The 19,822-nt window shown below is 35.9% G+C and overlaps 1 protein-coding gene across 2 annotated transcripts in view; it reads right to left on the minus strand.

The window, feature by feature from the left end:
• Window positions 1-391: 391 nt before the first annotated feature.
• The window catches only part of USPL1 (ubiquitin specific peptidase like 1), a 29,688-nt gene continuing 10,257 nt past the window's right edge, over window positions 392-19,822 (minus strand). For both annotated transcript variants that reach the window (XM_032496353.1, XM_006189607.3), the window contains 5 exons: window positions 18,715-18,828; window positions 13,676-13,805; window positions 10,269-10,394; window positions 5,355-5,512; window positions 392-3,512 (listed from right to left, as the gene is read on the minus strand). In XM_032496353.1, coding sequence (XP_032352244.1) covers window positions 1,633-3,512; window positions 5,355-5,512; window positions 10,269-10,394; window positions 13,676-13,805; window positions 18,715-18,828 — 2,408 coding nt within the window. In that variant the 3' untranslated portion in view covers window positions 392-1,632. The remainder of the gene's footprint in view (window positions 3,513-5,354; window positions 5,513-10,268; window positions 10,395-13,675; window positions 13,806-18,714; window positions 18,829-19,822) is intronic.

Raw genomic sequence — 19,822 nt, forward strand, 5'->3', positions numbered from 1 at the left:
GGTGAGCTGTAGACACACTTGAACCTCAGCATGTTTAGATCATCTCTGCCTCCAGACCCAGTGGGAAGCTTACAATAAAGAGAAAGCTGGCAAGAAGGGTGCTTGATCAGCTATTATGTGCCTGCAATAACTAACCAGAAGATGCATTTTCATTTTGAGATTTGAAGGATTTCACAGGAGTTCCTTTTTTCCTGATGACCTCTTGCTTCCATGGTGACATTCAGTCTCCTGATTAAATCTCTCCAGTACCAGAGATTGTCACTTTAGCACTTTGCTGTCTTGCAAAAGTTATACACACAATTAATACTATGTAGCTATCCAAAAGTTGTCAAAAAACTAAGATGAAAAAATGCTCTTTAAACTTTAAGTAGACACAGATCACACAAATAGGTACAACAGAATCTCTTTTTATTTCTTAAAGTTTATATGCATAAAAATATGAAAATGACTGCAATAGTTATTTCCACTGAATGTTAAGATGAATGCTCCAAAATCATCTTGGTGTTTTCCTGTATTTTCCCAGTTTTTCCTTACAACAAACATGTGTTACTTTTGTAATCGGAAAAAAAAAAGGGGGGGGGGGTTGGGAGTAACTCTGACAAATAATTTTGAAGTAGTGAGTCCCTAGCAAAGTATTCTTCCCCAAGACTGCCACACTTAAACCTTAGTAACTACTGCTACTAATTCAAATCACAATAGCACTGGCGCTGTTTGAGCATCCAAACTTTAAATGAAGCTAGAGGTGGAACATGTATCAAGTTCAGCACTCTCAACTGCTATCGTAACCACTCCTGTCAATCCCAGCTCTACAGCTTACTAGCTCCGTGCTCTTTCCTTATCTGTTAAACGAGATAAAAGTACCTTGCTCGTAGGGATGCTGAGGTTTAATGAATTATGTTTCATATATAACAGAATCCGACATACAGTAAGCCTTACATGCACTGGCTATTATTTTCTCCCCAAGCTAACTGCTGTATGGTGACCCACCTCGGTTACAGAAATAAATGTCTTGGGGGAGAAAGATACTTATAATGTAAACTCTTAGCACATCAACACAAAAATAAATTACTTTTTCCTGTTATAGATCATTTTCTGATCATTTAACATCATATAAAGTTGTAGAAACAAGTTTCCTGCCACCTTTTGTAAGGAAGAAAGAGGAGACAAGTTGTACAGGGGAGTTCACATTCCACACCACTCTACCAGAAAGCTTGGGCTCCTATATAGACCACAGAACCATTACAAAACAGTCACACATTCATATATCTAATACAATGACTTCGTTTGGATCAACTAGTGTTTTTCTCGAACTTACATAACTAAAATTTAAAATGTAAAAATTTAATGTACTTAGTTGTACAAACTGCCAGAAACTATACACTACTTTTCATTTTTAACATTTTGAAATCTGCATTCTCCTACAAATACAAAATGAAGCCAACAAAGAGAACGAATTCCTGATCACTTAAATCTATAAAACAGATCACATGCTTTATGGGCATAACCAAATGTAAAACCTACAGTAGCTTACATTTTGTTCATGACAAGGCCAGTGTGTAAACACTATCTAGAAACAGTACATCTTCCCAAGAGTAATAAATAAATATTAAACTAAAAAGAGTTATCAAGCATTCAACAACTGTCAAACAGATACTCATCAAAATGAGGCAAGTCTAATGAGTCATTTGCTAAAGAATTTAACGCTGAAGTAGAAAAAAACTCATCAAAAATATCAGCCTTCATGGGACTTTCCGAGTTCAATGTTCTAACGTCAGCGTTATTTGTGAGTGAGTCTGGCTGCACTCCACACTGATTCTTCTTGGTGGGGCTGCAGTAATTATGATCCTGTCTCAGATGTGTGTTTTGGGGAATATTGTTTAATTCATTAGGAACTGGTGCTGGGATATGGTTATCACCCATTTCTAAATATCGAAAGTCAGTCTCCCCATTTTCTGAGAGCTCTGTTGAAACAATAGTTGTAGGAGACAGTAATTCTGCTAAAATTTCTTCATGAGTTTGACTCTTGTATGGGGAAACACTAGAAACTGTGGTACATTCAGATTTGCTATCGGCAATATCAATTTGATATTGTAGTTCTTTTAACAAGTCTTCTATTGATTCACAATCATCGGGAGACCCACAATGGGACACATGTTCTGAATTTTCACTTGGAAGTGTTCCATTTTGGGGGAAAGACATAAGAGCAGTTAATTTCTTCTTTTTTGCCTTAAGTTTTTTAAGAAGTTTTAGACGAAGTTTATGAATCTGACCCTCAACTGGGTCCCCATGGTTTGCTGCAGAAACACCATTTTCATTTCCATGAGAACTGTGGTTGAGGTTAGCTCCATACGAGGTGTTTCCACATTTCTTCGGAACTTCCGAGTCACCACTACTGCTTGCTTGCAGAGAAGCAGTGCTGACTGACGATGAATGGCTTGGTGAAGGGTTACCAACTGGAGGAGGCTTACCTGCACACCTGTGAGCTTTCCTGGATGCCCGGTTAGCCTTCTGTTTTGTACCTTTAGTTTTAAAGCCACCAAAATTACTTGCCCCCTTAACTGAAGGCTGCAGATCAGTTATAGTGTTTCTATTATGAGCTGAAACACAAGGTGGCATAAAAGAAGCACCCTTGCTTAATAAGCCTTTAACCCAACTTCCCACAAATGGCTTCTTCTGATTTTCTTTCAGAGATGGATTTTGTAATGACTTGGACAATGCTGCAGTTTCTTTTTCCTTCAAATTGGACACCTGAGATATAACACGTTGTTCTGGTTTTAACTTCTCAGGTTTTGGTGAAAGAAATTGTTTTGGTGGAGAATCCTTCTCTAGGGCAACTGTACGTTCTGTTTCTGCTGACTTTACTCCCTGTATAGGGTCAGTAGCATGAATACCATTCACAGATTTACTAACTACAGCATCTTCTGTATTCAGCTGTAGTGATGTCATGTTTGTATTTACAAGAGGAGATGAAAAGTTTAAATCCACAAAATGGTCTTGCGCAAGCTTGTCCTTGCATGGAGCTGATACTAAAGAAGCCATTACTGACTCTCGCAATTGCAAAGTATTTGTTTCGACAACTCCTGTATTTCCTGCCACAGGTTTATGTTCTAATAAAAAACCTTCAGAGTTAACCTGTATTTCTTCAAGGGTCAAAGGTAAAATATTGTCAACCAAACCTTTCGGATCTGAAAGTAAATGATGTCCAAGGGCTACAGCTTCATCTTGTGAAAGAGTATTAGGAGCAATTGACACGTCTGTAGGGTGATTTCCTGTGGACGTTTGGGCTGAGGCAGCATCACCCACAGAACACGATGCTGGCGAAACTTGTTTCTCATCACCGAAATCATGTTGCTCATTAGTCTTTTTAAGGAGACAGCAGGCAGATGCTTTGTCTGTCATTTGGGATGTTTTTCTTTCCCAGATAACAATATGTATCTCTGAAGAAGGAACTTCAAATTTCTCATGCTTTTCAGAACATGGGCCTTTTAAGTCATCACATTCCAGCCAACTTCCTAGGGGATGGGGAATGAAAGTGAAAGAGGTTAGACATTCAAACTCTGCCTTCCCAGGCCAACTTTCTTCGGGCCTTTTTAACTGCTGCATCACTGGACAGTCACCAAAGGACGACACTCGAGAACATGGCTTTAACCTCACATCACCATCTTTCTCTGCCAAATGTTCACGCCTTTACTTGGATAACACAGGTTATGGACTAACAGCCAGATAAGTGAAAAACTGAGGTAGTGTTTACTCTTTTCTAAAATGCCCACAAAACAAGACAGAAAATTGTATTTCACTTCTGGAACTTAGAATACAGTATCACTTAATACAACTAACAATATCAGAATGTAAATTATTTCCATACATATGAATTTTCAAGATAAATTAAACTTGTTACCTCAAGTACCAACACTTAATTCTGTATTTCTCTTTTTGGTTAAAAAAAAAAAAAGCTTAGATTTTTAAGTGTCGGCTCTTATTTCTGAGCTCCTGTTTTCTCATTTGTCAGGTGGGAATGAGATGATGGATGACAGAGGAAGAGGTTGAGGCCTCCCTACACACCAAAAAATCCGAAACAAAACCATCTGCTAAGTTTATGTGGAGACACTCTTACAAGCTATCTGAACCCACTACTTCTTATCCTATACGTATTAAAACTTTGAGAATCTTCTGTTTGCCTAGGTCAGTGGTTCTTCACCACACATGCATATTAGAATCACAAGATTATTTGGGTCCAATCCTCAGAGACTGATTCATTGGAATGGGAGAACCAGGATTTTCTTTTTTTATAAGCTAACCATACAGTTTTTATATGCTGTCAGGGTTGGAAACTATCTAACCTCTTCTACCTGCCCAAGAGGATTTTTTATTCTCTAGAATGCAATAAAAAAACAAAACTTTTTTTTTTAGCTTTTTTATGTTGAGAACCACCTTCCTCCAGATTCTAAAGTAGGTTATAACTATTTATACATGAGTTTCAATTTGCAAAGTGCTTTTATAAACACATTATCATGTCACCTATCTAAATGATCCCAAACAAAAGAAAACAAAATTAGGAAAAAAATTCAAGTGAACTCTTACCAACAGCCTGATAAAACACTTTAAGGAGACTAAGTTATCTTGTCTAAGACAAAGTGAACATTATTATAAGGGGAAACAAACTCAATAGTAAACCACATTAAACATATGGAAGGGAAAAAATTAGCAAAATTTATGAGCTGTACTATTTAACCTTCTATTGAAAAGTTTAATTATTTAAATACAGGCTTTACCTTGACTATAGTTATTAACAAACTATGGATTTCAGATATTCTATTTCACAGTGAGAGAAGGTTAAACAGAGTGTGTAATATTTATATTACTAACAATTTTATTTATATTATTTACTTTTATTTATATTACTAACAATTGCAAACTAAGCAAAACTTATTGTTGTTCTCAACCAAAAGCCTCTAGTCGATGCACCTTCTTCAGAATTATAAAGTTATAAATCTAAAAAATCAAAATTGCCACCGTTCATTTTTTTCCCTGAACATGTATTACTCATGTAATAAAAAGAAATAAAAGCAAAGATATTAAGTGAAAAAAAGCAAAATGTAAACCAACAGTAATATATGATCTCATTCTTTGTCTAAAAAGAAATATGCACAGGCATGCGTACACCCATAAATATGTTGATATAAATAAGCAAAGGTAGAAGTTAGGAGAGATTCCAAACCCTAGTGACAGGGTGGAGGACAGGGACAAAATGGCTCTAGGCAAGGACAAGAAGAGTCAAGGCAGAGGTTGTTCTTTAAAGAACAAACTAGAGTTAGTCTCCAAGCCTATTCTAAGAAAAATGTTTAAACACTTACCATCAGCATCTAAAATCCATGTTATAAAGTGATTGTTTGCTTGGTACTGAATTACAGAAGTTATTTGATAAAGACAGCCTTCAGAGTGAAATGAATAGCGCTCCAGGTCACTATACGGTAAGCCTTCCACAAAGTGCAGCATGAATATGGGAGATACTCTGTGGGAGAGAAAGGCGAGACAAGTCGAACAAATGTAACACCATGCGTCTGGTGATACAAAAGATGGTCTGAAGCAAGTCAGTCACACATAACACTTTCAAGGCCAACTGCACTAATGTTTCTTGAGAACCTCCAGATGTGTGCCTTAATTAGAAATGGAGAACTCACTCTACGAAGTATGTAACAATAAACCCTTCTCAAAATGTATCACTGACAGTTGGAAGCCATCATGCAATAAGGTTCTAACACAGACCATTAAACAAAAATTGCTCTGTAAGCCGCAATGCGGCTTTGGCTTAGAGAAGATTTCTTGGTAACTACTTTGCAGAATCAAAGGAAAAAATCCATGCCTTTTAGTATTTTCTTTGGCACCAAGTGCCCAAATTAAAAATTGCTTTTTGTTACATGGGACAGGTAATATATGGGAAAAAAAACTCCAAAACCTAAGGTATTAAAATAAACATTTAAAAAACACCAACATGCTAATAATTTGGCCTATTTCTCTGTTTTCTCAACAAGTGGATAGAGAAAAAAAAAAGTAGAGCGACCTATCAAATTAAAATTTCTACTTACAAAAAGTTTAATTTGTAACTAAGTAGAGAAGAAAATACAACACACTGGTTGGTCTACTAAACTTCAAGACATCAATAATTTCAAAAGTACATTTCATTATTACAGTAACATGCCAAACCAGAAAATAGAACCCAATGATAAGCCTCACTCAAATAACTAAATTTAACAAACTTACCAAGATTTAGGAAAAATATTGAGTATCTCTCTTCCCATGATTTAAATAGTTGTCAAAACTTACTTAGCTTATCAAAATTTATTCAACTGAAATAAACATGAATCAATGTCCAAAATGCAGATTATTCAGTCTATAATTTACAAATTATATCTTTGTAAATTACAAAGAAAATTTACAAATTATCCCTTGTCAGTCCTTCTGTTAGAAAAAAATCAAGTCTTTAAAATTTAAGTACCCATTAATAAAAAGTCCTGCAAAACTGTCTATATAACACTAAACTTCCATTGTTTTTGTCACACATATTTCATTGATCTAAGATGCCACTGATTATAAAATGTACCATTATGAAAGAAGACTGCCAATTAAACTATCTCATGCCATTAATTTTTAGATGTATTCCCATTTCAACTATGTCAAAGGTGAGAGAGCATTTGAATCAACAATCCACAGTAAAACTAGAGATACATCCTCACAGCTGGATATGCAGGCTTTAGTTTTTTTGGCCTCATATGACATCTCTTCAAGATATTTGCTTAGGCTAGTCACTAAAACATTCTCTTATCCCTAGACTACGCAATCTAACTAGTTTCCTCTCTTCTTTATATGAGTTTACACATGGAAAATGTTAAATAGGCAGCATTTACTTCTTTGGCATATTTTTAAAATGGTACAACTCATACACGTTGGCATCTTGGAGTCAATAAAATGAAGCATATGCTTCCTCCTTTTCTAGTTTATTTTCCTCTCTAGGTCTTGTAGACCCTGGAGTCCCCTAGAAATCACAGCATTTTCCTACCCATAATTCCCACTTGCCTCATTTCCAGCCTGTAGATGAGGAAGGGATTTTATTTACCACCCTGGCAGTAATAGGTTTTTGAACTTGGGCTTCCTAAACTTGAGTGTGTAAGATGATGCTCAGAGCGGAAGAGAGCAAGTTAGGTTCTGATTCAACAATAAAAAACTGAATGCAAAAGGTTAACAGAACTGGAATCAATAGTCACAAGAGATTTCAAGCTAAGATCCATTTGCATTCGCCTCCCTAACAGGAGGATCTACCCTCAGGAAAAGACAAGAAAACAGGAAAGAGAGAAAGCAAGCACAGAACACTGAATCTGTTCCACAAAGAGTAGCCAACTTGTGCTAATGGCCTGGAGTACAAATTTTTGATTTTCATCTCAACTAATGTAATATTCATTCATATTTTAGAAAATGTATATTTAACAATGTGTATATATGTACTTCTGAACTCTAATAATGTAGGCTTTAGGCAGAAAAAATCTGCAAATGTAATTTTTAAATCTCATATTTTAGATCTATTATATCATTGAACTACTTTGGAATATGGCAGAAAATAAAAAATATCAGTAAAACTAGGTATAGTTCAAATAATCAGAATTGGTTCATGTCAATTGTAAATAAGAAAATACATCTTTAGAAAAAGTCAGCTGTTCCACGAAAGTTTACAAACTGTATTCTCAGGAGGTAATTCAAGGATCTCACAAATAATAAAGTATCTCCTGCCAAACAGTGAAGATTTAAATTAAGAAACACAATTTAAACTATTTTACATATCAGTATTCCATCCAAAATTTGCAGGGGAGAGTGTAGTTTATTGTTTAAAAAAGTCTCAAAATCATTGTATTAGGGACTTAAAGAAAGCTCTGTAAGCACAGAACGGAAATGTCTTACTTTAATTCTGTCACTCCTTTATCCTTCACAAGCAGTTGTTTTTTTAAAAAAAAAACAACTGTTAAAACTGAAGTTTAGGTAAATAAGCTTTTCAAAAGACAACTGAGGAAAGTGTATGGCTAGACACCTAAAGGAGACAGTGGCAGTAATGAAAGGTTCATTTGAAGAGTTTGTGAAGTAGAGGGGTAGAGGGGTGGTTTGTGAAGTGGTAGAGTGCATGCTTAGCATGCATGAGGTCCTGGGTTCAATGCCCAGTATTACCATTGAAAAACCAAATAAATAAGTAAACCTAATTACCTCCCCCTCAAAAAAAAAAAGTTTATGAAGCAAAATTAAATCACATTCTAAGTCCATGTCATCATGTTATGGATATAATTTTTAAACATTAAATAAAAGTAGCAGATTTGGACCTACTAGATGCAATCCATCTGATTTATCAATGGCCGCTTTTCTCTAATGGGAACATAGAGATGTGGATTACCTGAAACAAGGTATTCAGGGAACTTTCAACATGATTCGTTTTTAGAATGCTGTAAGACTGAATTATGTACAGTATTATGATGGGCTGAATTACTTTTAAGTTATCCTAAAAGCTATATTAAATTTGTTTCTAAATTCCACTAGATATCAACAATCAGTTCACACAAATTTCAAAGTAAAGAAATTACAAAGGACTAAAGACCTTGTCATTTAAAATTTAAGTGAAACTTTACACACTAGTTCAATTTACTTTTGAATACAGTAAATTCTGTATTCAAAATTATAAATTCTGCTTATAAATTGGCCCATTCATTAGAACTCTAAACACATTTCCTGTTGAAACACTAGATACATTTCCAGATCACAGTATGAATTTTTAAGTAAAGCAATGTATTTGTATAATTAAAAGTTATATGTTGCAATGCAACAAATTAACAGATCAAACAAGATAGTAGTGAGTTTATCTTCAATGCCTGGGCTTGAGAAAAGCAGGTAAAACTAAGTTACATAGACTAAGAAGCCTCAAGTGATCATGGTCCAGCGCAGGATGACAGACCCCCACATCCTGTTGCCCTTCTATCACCAAGGAAAGCACTTTATAGAAAAAGGATCTCCTCAAGACTGAAATCTCAAAACTTGGACCCAGACAGCCAAGACAGACTATGGACTTTTGATTAAAGTTACTTCCTCTTCTTTTTTCTACTCTGCCTTTCCACTTAAATGCTATCAAATGATAGTGAAGGACCAAAAAAGGTAATAAACCAAAAGGACAAAGAAAGGGAAAGGAGACATGAGCAAACAGGAAGATGATAAGTATTTAGAAGACAAAAAAGCAAACAGAAAAATAGTAACTTGGCAGAACGAGTGAAGTGACAACATGAGTGTAACAGAATGCAATGCTGATGGGAAGAGCTTATATGCCCCACAGAATCCCTAAAAGACTCAATGCTGACAGGCAACAGATGCTGAAGAACAGGTGTATTCTTTTTTTCCATTAAGTTTTGGCACTATTAGATTAACTGAGAATTTATTACTTGGATGAAAACAAACCTTTAGGAAAGGTTCTGAATGGTTTCTTGGCACATGCAAGGGCAGCTGAAAAGGTTAATGTCATTGGTTCATTATTACATCAAATTAAACCTCAAAACATTTCCTTTATGAATAGAGATAAGGCAACTGAAAGTACAGATTAAAGACGAGGTACATGTGTGTGAGTATATTAACAAGAGAGACAAACTGCCTAAAATGGGATTGACCTGTGAGTTTTTAAAGATATGGGGCTTCTGATAATACTGGAAAAGATCATTCTGACCAGTCCGTTAACTGAGGACAAGTAGAAGAGCTGGCAAAATATAATAAAAACACATCTGCTCAAGGGCAGCAGAAAGCTTACAAGAGGATGAAGAATTAGCAGGCTGAGATCTGGAAGAAGACGGAAATTCAGACAGATAAGCCTGTAGCTCATCTTTGAATCATCTTAGTTATTGAAAATAGATTAAGGAAATCCTAGAATTCTAGTGACTCCAGGCACTTGGCAGAGGAGACAAAAATTGAACTCTAATATCCCTAAAAAGAGAAAAATGGCAAAAGAAGGAATAATGCTGAAGAGTGGAGTCAGACAATCACTCTAAGTTAGCTCCACAGCAGTGTCACCTAAACAGCTTGTTTACTGGCCACAGTTCCTGGTACAGAGAAGCATTTTGGCAATTCATAAACATATATTAACACAAACTTCTGAAAAACAGATTGTAGTCATCACTTTTAATTCTACACACTAGGAAAAAAAAGTAAATCCACCTTCATTTTGTTCCAAAAATATTAAGGCAAGTTAAACTCACTTTTCTAATACCATTTTTCTTATTTGCGACTTATTGTTGCAATTGTTACATGGACCAAAATGGGCAGCATTAAGTGGGTGCCAATCAGGGATGACATTTGTAAAGGTGACCAGATTCTTCATATATCTAGTAAAAAAAAAAAAAAAAAAAAGACATAATTTCAATTAAGTTATATTCATTTATGTTAACTTAAATCAATGTCTAAAATAAAAGGTACTTTCCTGTATTCGTTTATTCATACTTTCCTAATCCCCTAATCAACATACCAATGTGTTCCTCCTTAACCCTAGTAAAGCTCTCTCCATATTTAATTACCTATAATTTTTCAGCAATGAGATGAAGAAAATGATAAAGGCAAGGTTTCTCAAGAGCAATACCATTGCTACTCTGCACTGGGTAATTCTTTGTTGTGGGCCATCGTTCTGTGCATTGTGGGATCTTCAGCCTCATGCCTGGCCTCTACACACTACATGCCAGGAACAGCCTCCAGTTGTAGCAACCAGTTATCTCCAGTCACTGCCAAATGCCTTGTGGGGCAAAAAATAGCCCCTGGTTGAGAACCACTGTTCTAAGGTTTTCAAATCTATTAAAAGCTCACCCCTTAAAAAATTCAGTTTGGCTATTCATTATCAACAATCACAAATGAAAAAGGGAATTTAAAAAACATATATTCAGAACGATGAACAACTTAATTTTGACCCTTAAAATATCAGAACACTGGTTGTGAAGGATTTGTTTTCACCAATTCTAAATTTGCACTTTAGGCTGAATACTCGGTAGCAATAGGCATCTAAAAAGATGATCTTTAAATATGTACACTGTACCCCAACCAGATCTGCTTTATTATCTTTTTTTTTCATTGAAGTAGTCAGTTACAATGTGTCAGTTTCTGGTGTACAGCATAATGTTTCAGTCATACATATATATACATATATTCATTTTCATATTCTTTTTCATTATAGGTTACTATTAATATCTTTAAAAGAACAATTATTAATTACCTAAGAGAGAAACACTAGCCTCTTTCCTAAACAATAATATTGATAAATCATAAGTGAGATAAGCACAAGCTGTTAAAAACAGATCAGTTCTCCCAGAAGAACATTTTAAAAACAAAGCCACATAAAGGTATCAACAAATGCACTATTTCTGCTTAATTCTTAGTTCTCAAAGATAAATGTTAAGCAAAGGCTCCCACTTTTTAGTTAATAAAAGGGACTTTGTCTTAGCAAATAAGTGTTCATGCTCCACATGACATCTAACATTTCTGATTACTTACTAGGTACAAGGCACTGTGCTAAGCACTCGTCTTCAAACAAACGGAAGAGGCAGATACTACTCTTATCCCCATTTTACAGATGAGGTAAGTGAGATCTAGCATGTACATCAGACGATAAATGACAGACCTGAGATATGAATCCAGGGAGTCCAACTCCAAAGACCATGTTTTTAACTGCCTCCAGAATATACCTTCTAAATCAAGTAAAAGCTCTTAAACTGACAGCAAAAATAGCAGCACAAAAATGAATGAGTTTATTGGATATTCTTCCATCAGATTAATTGGAAATAACTTTTAAGCTATCATATATTACAATGTAATGAAATGCCACTTCATTTTAGCTTTTTCTCTGTAACTACTTTTATCTTTAGAATTAAAAAATTAAAAAAAAAAAAAAAAGAAAGAAAAAAAAAAGCAAACCCAAGTGGTTGACGGCTTCTCTCCCTTGAGCCCGCGGTTTTTTCCATACAGCTCCAAAATGCACCTAATCACCTTGTATTCAAAGCCAATAGATCAAAATAACTACTAAGTCACTGGCCCTCTATCATGTTCGTATGTTATTTCCCTAACCAACTGGTCGGAATTTGGCCAGGATAAAGATTATTTCTGTTGAGGTCCTGGCACATAAAATATGCTCAATGAAAAGCTGTCAAATAACTGAGATGGGGATCTTGGGAAAAGCTGTAGTTAAGTTGATTTTAACCATCAGGCTTGTTTATATTACTTAAAATCCAGGTGGTGACTAGGCAGTGTACCACAGTGAGCAGGTAAGTCTTAGAGAACAGAAAACCTAAGCCTGAATTTTGCCACTTACTAGTGTGTCACCTTGGGCATCAATTTAACCCCTTTCAAGCTTCAGTTTCCATATCTGTCAAATGAGGAAAAAAATCAGATAATTTATAGAAATCCATGAGAGAAGACCTCGAAGCAGACATTTGTTCTCATACTCACTTACACAAAATTATTCTAAGTCCTAGGTATGAGTGAAATGCTAATTCTTACTCTGTTCTAATACTTTCAAGTTAACTGGTTAAAAAAAAGAAAAAATGTTTCCCGATTCTGTAGCTTGGATTCCCTACAGCATTCTCTCAGACTTAACTTTCCTCGATTGTTCCCTAAAATACCTAAAAATAATCTGAACTTAGATAATGAATGCCTAAAGCAATATTTTTCTCTTGTACTTTAATTTAATAACATTAAGAGACTCCAAATTTTCTAATAGGTGAATTTAAGAAAAGAAGATGGGATTTATCTCTATTATAATAATTTGAATAAATGACCAACAGGAAGAGTTTGGTCATCTTTTAACTGCCGGCCAGCCAGCAACTTTCTCATACATGGACAAAGTGAGGGTATCCTGTATGATGAACTCTGACTCCTCTTCTAAATCCTAATTCCTCTCTTTATTTATATGGTAGGTGTGCGGGAGCAAAATAAATCTGCAGCTTCCTTCTTCTCCTTGCTTCCTCCCAGTACCAATCTCAGGGCCTGTAGGTCAATCAAGATCCCTCTAATCCTCATTCAGAGGCATCAGGGAAGTAGAAAGTATGGATGAGACAGCTCACGTGTAGAAGGATTCTGGTGGTGACTGGTCTTTCAGGAAATGAAGGGAAGGAACTGGAAAGTTTAAGTTACCTCTGAGAACTGCTGCTGCTAGACTATGGGAGCCTAAAATCAAGTTTCCATGATGTTAAAAACAAGCAAACAAAAACCCCAGTCCCTAAGATAGCAGTGAACAAAACATAGTTTTTCAAAGAATTCTGAGAGGCATTCTTTCTCAGCAAGGAATCCAGAGGGCAGTGCAGGGGAACGTGACACTTCTCCCATTTGTCCCTACGTCCACTAAAGAACTCAAGAACACATCCTCTAATAATCTATCAAAACGTGTTTTCATTTTGTTTTAACTCTTCCAGTTTGAAGAAGCAAGCAAACAGCACTTCCTGGGGCTTATTTTTCCTTTTAACCTTAAGGGTGGAGAGACTTCAAGATATGGTGGGAAATTTCATCAAGGGTATAAGAAACCAGAGAGAGAGCTGTGCTATGGGTGGAAGCAAGTTTTCTTCAAATTTTATTACTCAGAATCATTTTTTAATAGAATGAACCCATTTTAAAAAATAGAAAAACTAACCTGTTTTGATACTTGTGTCCACATTGTGAGCATTCAAAATTCCAAGAAAAAGAATATGTGAAGAGCTTTTCAACATGGGGTTCTGTTTTTAAGAGCAGAGGAAATGCAAACACTGGGCTTTCCATATCACCTTGAAGAAGAGAAAGAAAAATTATTGCTCATAATTAACTGAAAAAAAGTAAACTGAACTTATGAACTGTTTTCTTTTCTCACTATATTCACAGTATGAATATACGCATGTAATGTATGTATGATAAAGTAAGTTATTTACAATTGGGTAAGTTTTCAAAATATTTTTTTTAAAAATATCCATCATAAAGATTTACTTAATACTCAGTGTCTTTCATTTGTCTTGGTGGCCATTTATGAAAACTTCTGAAGACCCCTACAATCTCCTCAGATCTTTTTAGCTTTTCTTCAGGAAAAAAATCCTCAGAACTGTAATAGCCCTAGAGTATAGAACAGAACAAAAATATGTAGATTTGTTTGGCACAAATACTAAAAATAATATAACTGGTGAAACACTGTAGAATAATAATTTCAGAGTTGGACAAAACCATTAAGAAGCCATCTCTATTCCAACTCTCTTGTTCTACATGTGGAGAGGGCATGACAAAGACACATGAGGGTTAAAGGACTAGACTCAAGCCTCCTGACTCCTCAACTACCATTCTTCTTAATCGTTCAACAATTAAAATTAAACTTGAACAACTTTAAAGCTAAAGATCTGAATTTTGTTGTCATTAAAACAAAAACCAAACTGTGAATTCTGTCTTTCAGTGTTGAGACCAGCAAGCAAGTTAGTAGGAGGATTTATTTTCTCCTCTTGCATTCATCCTCCAATTGGTTTCTTTCCTTCCTATCCTCCAGCGAGGTTAGATGCAGCCTTACTGATTTGGCTCTAGAGAGAGTCTGAGTACTTTCACCCCTTCCCTCCCCTGGGACAGTCTCACATCCACGGTTCACTTCTCCCCCTGGCCTGGAACTACAGCTGCCTGGAATGCCACCAGGAGGAGTCACCTTGGCAGGACCAAAAGGCAGAACAGTGGGTCTTATTACCTAAGCATACTCTATAAATACCAGTGGTCACAAAGGCTATTTTAATAGTCATCTCTGTGGTATAGTCCTGCTACTATTTTTGTACAAAAATATAAAGTCAAAACAAAATATTTTTTATAAACAGAAATCAATCTCCTAAAAATGAACATATGCAATACCATATGCATAAACAGTGTGCAGTATAGCATGAGTGTGTAATTAGTTATCAGCCTTTAAATGCTTACTCTATTGTAAGTAAATATTAAGTGAAAAAGCAAATAATTTATACTTCATAATGACAACATAGAATCTTTTTTAATATTTTTATTGAGTTATAGTCATTTTACAATGTTGTATCAAATTCCAGTGTAGAGCACAATTTTTCAGTTATACATGAACATACATATATTCACTGTCACTTTTTTTTTTCACTGTGAGCTACCACAAGATCTTGTATATATCTCCCTGTGCTATACAGTATAATCCTGTTTACCTATTCTGCATATGCCTGTCAGTATCTACAAATTTTGAAATCCCAGTCTGTCAACATAGAATCTTTAGGTCTAAAAATACATAAAGTTGTCTATGAATCAAAATGTCATGAGAGAGCTCAAAACACAGTTAAATAAGTTACATGATTACAGATCATTTTAGGTAATTTATATAGCTCCCAAACTGACCTTAATTATTTCTCCTTTGAGTGTAAGTTTTATGGGTATAAAGCACCCTACTAGAGCACATATAATACCAATGCCTAATTCTAATTTTCATAACCTCCTGCCTAAATTAGTTGTTTCTTTGCCTCTAGTAACTTAACCCCAGCTCCTAGGGTTAAATCCCAATAAATCTTTATACCATGAGTTGAATATATTGTTAAGTTGAAAATGCATTTAATACCCCTAAACCTACCAAACATCACAGCTTAGCCCAGCCTACCTTCAACGTGCTCAGAACACCTACATTAGCCAACAGCTGGGCAAAAATCAACTAATACAATGCCTATTTTATAATAAAGTGTTGAATACCTCATATAATTTATTGAATACTATACTGAAAGTGGAAAACAGAACAGTGGCCTGGGTCAGGAACGTGTAAAGGTGCCCGCCGCTCACCCTCGTGACCACGGGGCTGCCTGGCAGCTGCAGCTGCCCAGCATCACAAGTGAGTACCGAGCGGCTTATCGCTAGCCCAGCAAAAGAGTCAAATCCAAAATTCCAAGCGCAGCTTCTGCTGAATGCCTTTCACACCACTGTAAACTCAAAAAATTGAAAGCCGGACCATTATAACTTAGGGATCATCTGTACCTAGTACATTTACCATGATGCAAACCTTTCAGTGACTCTCTGCTATCTAGCCATTCAAGTTTTCTCTTCCAGTAACTGCTTATCAATGTCTTCCGGCCACTTTTCTATCAGTTTTTGTCTTTTTCTTTTGGAACTGATGGACTAGAGTTCTTTAATAAGATACCCTAGACATTATTTCTTTGTTTTATCTTTGCCCAGAGGTTTTAAACTTTTGTGTAATCATATTTACCAATCTCTTATCTATCTTATTTAAGAAATTCTTCTCCATTGAATGTTTAAATATTCACCTATATTTTCTTCCAAAGTTTTACAACTCTTCTTTCCATATTTAGGTCTTAAAATGTGCTGAGGTTTCTTTCTGATTACGGTGTGAAGGAGGGAACTGTATCAGGAACTGACTGCACCAAGCACCATCTGAGCTAGATAGCCTTTTCCTTCCCCCATTATCTGCATCACTACCTCAAGCAGCTGTGATGTAACCAAAACGGGGAGGATCCTGATCTGGACTCTCTATTCTGTTCTACTGGTCTGTTTACCCTTACACGGGTACACAACACCCCAACACTAAATTACGCTTTACAATTACGTAAACAAGTAGAAATCATAACAGTATTAGCTTTTTCCTTAAAAAAAAAAAAAAAAAGAAATATACAGATTAGAGGGAAAGAAAACACTAAATTGAAGATAGTAGTTACCTTTGTGGGGAGGTAAGGGAGAATTGGGGAAGAGTACATAAAGGGCTTCAGTTGTATTTGTAATGTTATATTTCTTACACTGTGGGAGTTAGAGCAGAGAGGATAGTTTACAGTGTGTTTTTCAAAAACAATCATCACAATGATAAAGTGCCTGGCTGATTCTGTGTCAATGCAGTTCAACTTCTCTTTCTTTAGTGTTTTAAAATATACATTAATATTCTGAACGAGGACACATACACTGTTAAGACTTTAAAAGTGCTCCCTGAAGCAAAGATTAGATTTCATTAGTAAGATGCTAAGCTCTTTGTGGCACCTCTCACTGCTGACTGGGTAGTGCAAACGCAAGTAAGAGGATTCTACTGTACTGGAAGAGCTGTATGCTCGCTCGATTGCTGTGAGTGCACAAAATTTTAAAGTCCCTTCTCTGTTACACAGAAAACCAGGCTGAAGGTGGCAACGGAGAAAGATGCAACCCTGTTCCAAGCATAACTCACAAGGATAAGAAGAGTGATGAATCAGACTGGGGAGAAACCAATCTTTAATTAAGTTGGGAACTGGAGTAGGGAACCTGAATAAAACATCTCAGGTCACTCCAGGAGGGAAAATGACACCTGCAAAATGCAACATGGGAGCCCCTCAGTCTACACTCTGGTGATCTTATGGAAAAGGCTCCTTTGAAACGAGTATCCAACCATCAGATCAGTGGTTGTGGGTTAGGAGAGGGGCTGATTACAAAGGAGCCTGGAGAACATTTTCATGGTGATAGAACTGTTCTATATCTTGATTGTGGTAATGGTAACACAACTGTACACGTCTGAAAAAGATTATACTATATGTAAATCACACTTTAATAAAAAGAGAAAAAGAATATTCATTCCATTTGAGATCCCACCTGATAACAAATTAGAATAGCCCTCTAGTCCTAGGAGGCAGCAATGCCAAAGATCTGGCATATGGAAAATCAGTTTATTATTACAACAAGGTAAACATCTATACTTAGGAGTTCATGAAAAACAAAATAGTAAAACCAGGGGACAGAACTGTGAGACAAAGAAATAGGAGATACTACCATGTAAAAAAGACATGACTTCTAGATACACCATCTGGGTCTGATGAAATAAATGCTGCTTATTGAGAGAAAAACATGAAGGTATTGAAATTTTACATAATTAAATATGGGTATTATACAAATAGGGGTATCATGTATTCTGCCACCACAACACAACATTAATAGAAGAGTTAGTACAAAGATAGAGAAATAAAACAAAAAGATGGCCCTCAAAAAATAAAAAAATCACTACCAGCTCATTTTTGTAATACTGAAAAAATGTATAAAGACGTAGAGACCCTGGTGCCCCGGCCCTGCTCCCAGGGCCAAAGCCCCGTCACAGAGGGCAGAGCGGGTCTCACTCGGGTGCCCTTTTTAAAGGCAAGAAAACGTCCCCAAAAGGTCAGCAGTGTATTTCTCCTCATGTTCCACTGGCTAAAATTGCACCATATGCCCACTCCTAAACCAATCACTGGTGGGGGAAATAGAATTATTAAGGTTGGTTTAGACCAGAGATTCTCAAGCCTGTCTGCCCACAAGAGTCACATGGGGGCTTCTAAAAATTCCTGACAGTTCAACTCCATCCCTGAGACTCTTATTTAATGGGCCCTAACACTAGCACTTATTTTTAAATTTCCTAGGCACTTTTTAAATACACAGTCAAGGCTGAAAACACTGGATTAGTCTACTGGAGAAAGCAGCCAATGGTGTACCAAGTATTTACCTGGTTCTGGGAACTGCATCCACCCTGAAGGGGAGGAACATATGCCTGCATGTTTATATAGAACAGCTCTGTCCATGAATGATTTAACCAGTGAGATTCCTAAATGAGTCTACCCAGATTCTCTCTTCTAAGAATTTGACCATCCTAAGTAATAAAACAGTATTATATTTCCTTATGTAAGTATGTCTTTATGGTAGAAGAATAATAGTTAAATTCCACAAATTACTTACCTAATGTGCATCGAAGCTGAGGCTGAAGCTTAATAAAAATTTCATCTCTGACTTCATTCAGGTAGGTCTCTATTTGTGTAAATATTTTGGAAGTAAGTTTTTTACAATCTCCATCTAATGATAAAATATAGAACATTTTCAATTTCTCATCAACCTGTATCTTTCCACAGACAATTAAGACATTACCAAAAATGAAAGTTTGTCAGAGTCAACAAATTTTGCAGAGACAAAATGGAAAACACAGAATTTCTTAATTTTGTCCTCCTCTCCCTGTGGTGTACCATATATTCCCTCAATATCTATTCACAGCACAATATCATTAGTACTGACTTGGGTCAACATCATTCTGCCCGAGTAAAACATCAGTGAAAGCCCTTCTCATCCAAACAATCAAGGTCAGCTAAAGAGCTAAGCTATCAAGTATTCTGCCTATCCCCGAAACAGCTGAAGCTATTTCTTTACAAGCAATTATTACTTACGCTAGAGACATCTATTCATTTAGTCCTCTTTGTATAATTTTTATTGAACTTAACTAGATCATAGGAGCAGATAAATTTATAAGGAGTCTTAATAAAGTTATGATTATTTCCTAAACTAACATTTAGTGTGTTTTCCTCCTCTGTCTTTTTTTTTCGGGGGGGGGGGGGTGAAGGGGTCTGCAATGACATCATTGCATTTTGTATGATTCCACATTCTGTTTTTTTCACATAAATTTGCTTCAATAAAAACTCTGCAGGCTAGTTACTACACTCCAACTGAACCATAGTTTTATGAACCATTCCCTATTGCTGGACGTTTGTTTCTTTCTTCTCTATTACAAATACTATCATGATAAACACCTTTGAGCACATACATACCTGTCCATGTTTTTGATCATTTCCTAGGGTAAAAGTCCTCAAAATGGAATTATTGTGACAGAAAACTACCCAAGATTAGTAAGAAAATGATTTTGAATAAAAGCCTCCATACACATCTGACTCCAGATACTCTTAAGCTACAAACAGATCTTTTCACTCAAATCTCTTACAAATAATTCATACAGCCTGACCACACTCTGCTTATATGTTTCACTATGAAAACATCTGGAGTCTGCTGTAATATGAAGAAA

This window comes from Camelus ferus, chromosome 14 (assembly GCF_009834535.1).
Source record: "Camelus ferus isolate YT-003-E chromosome 14, BCGSAC_Cfer_1.0, whole genome shotgun sequence".
NCBI lineage: Eukaryota > Metazoa > Chordata > Mammalia > Artiodactyla > Camelidae > Camelus > Camelus ferus.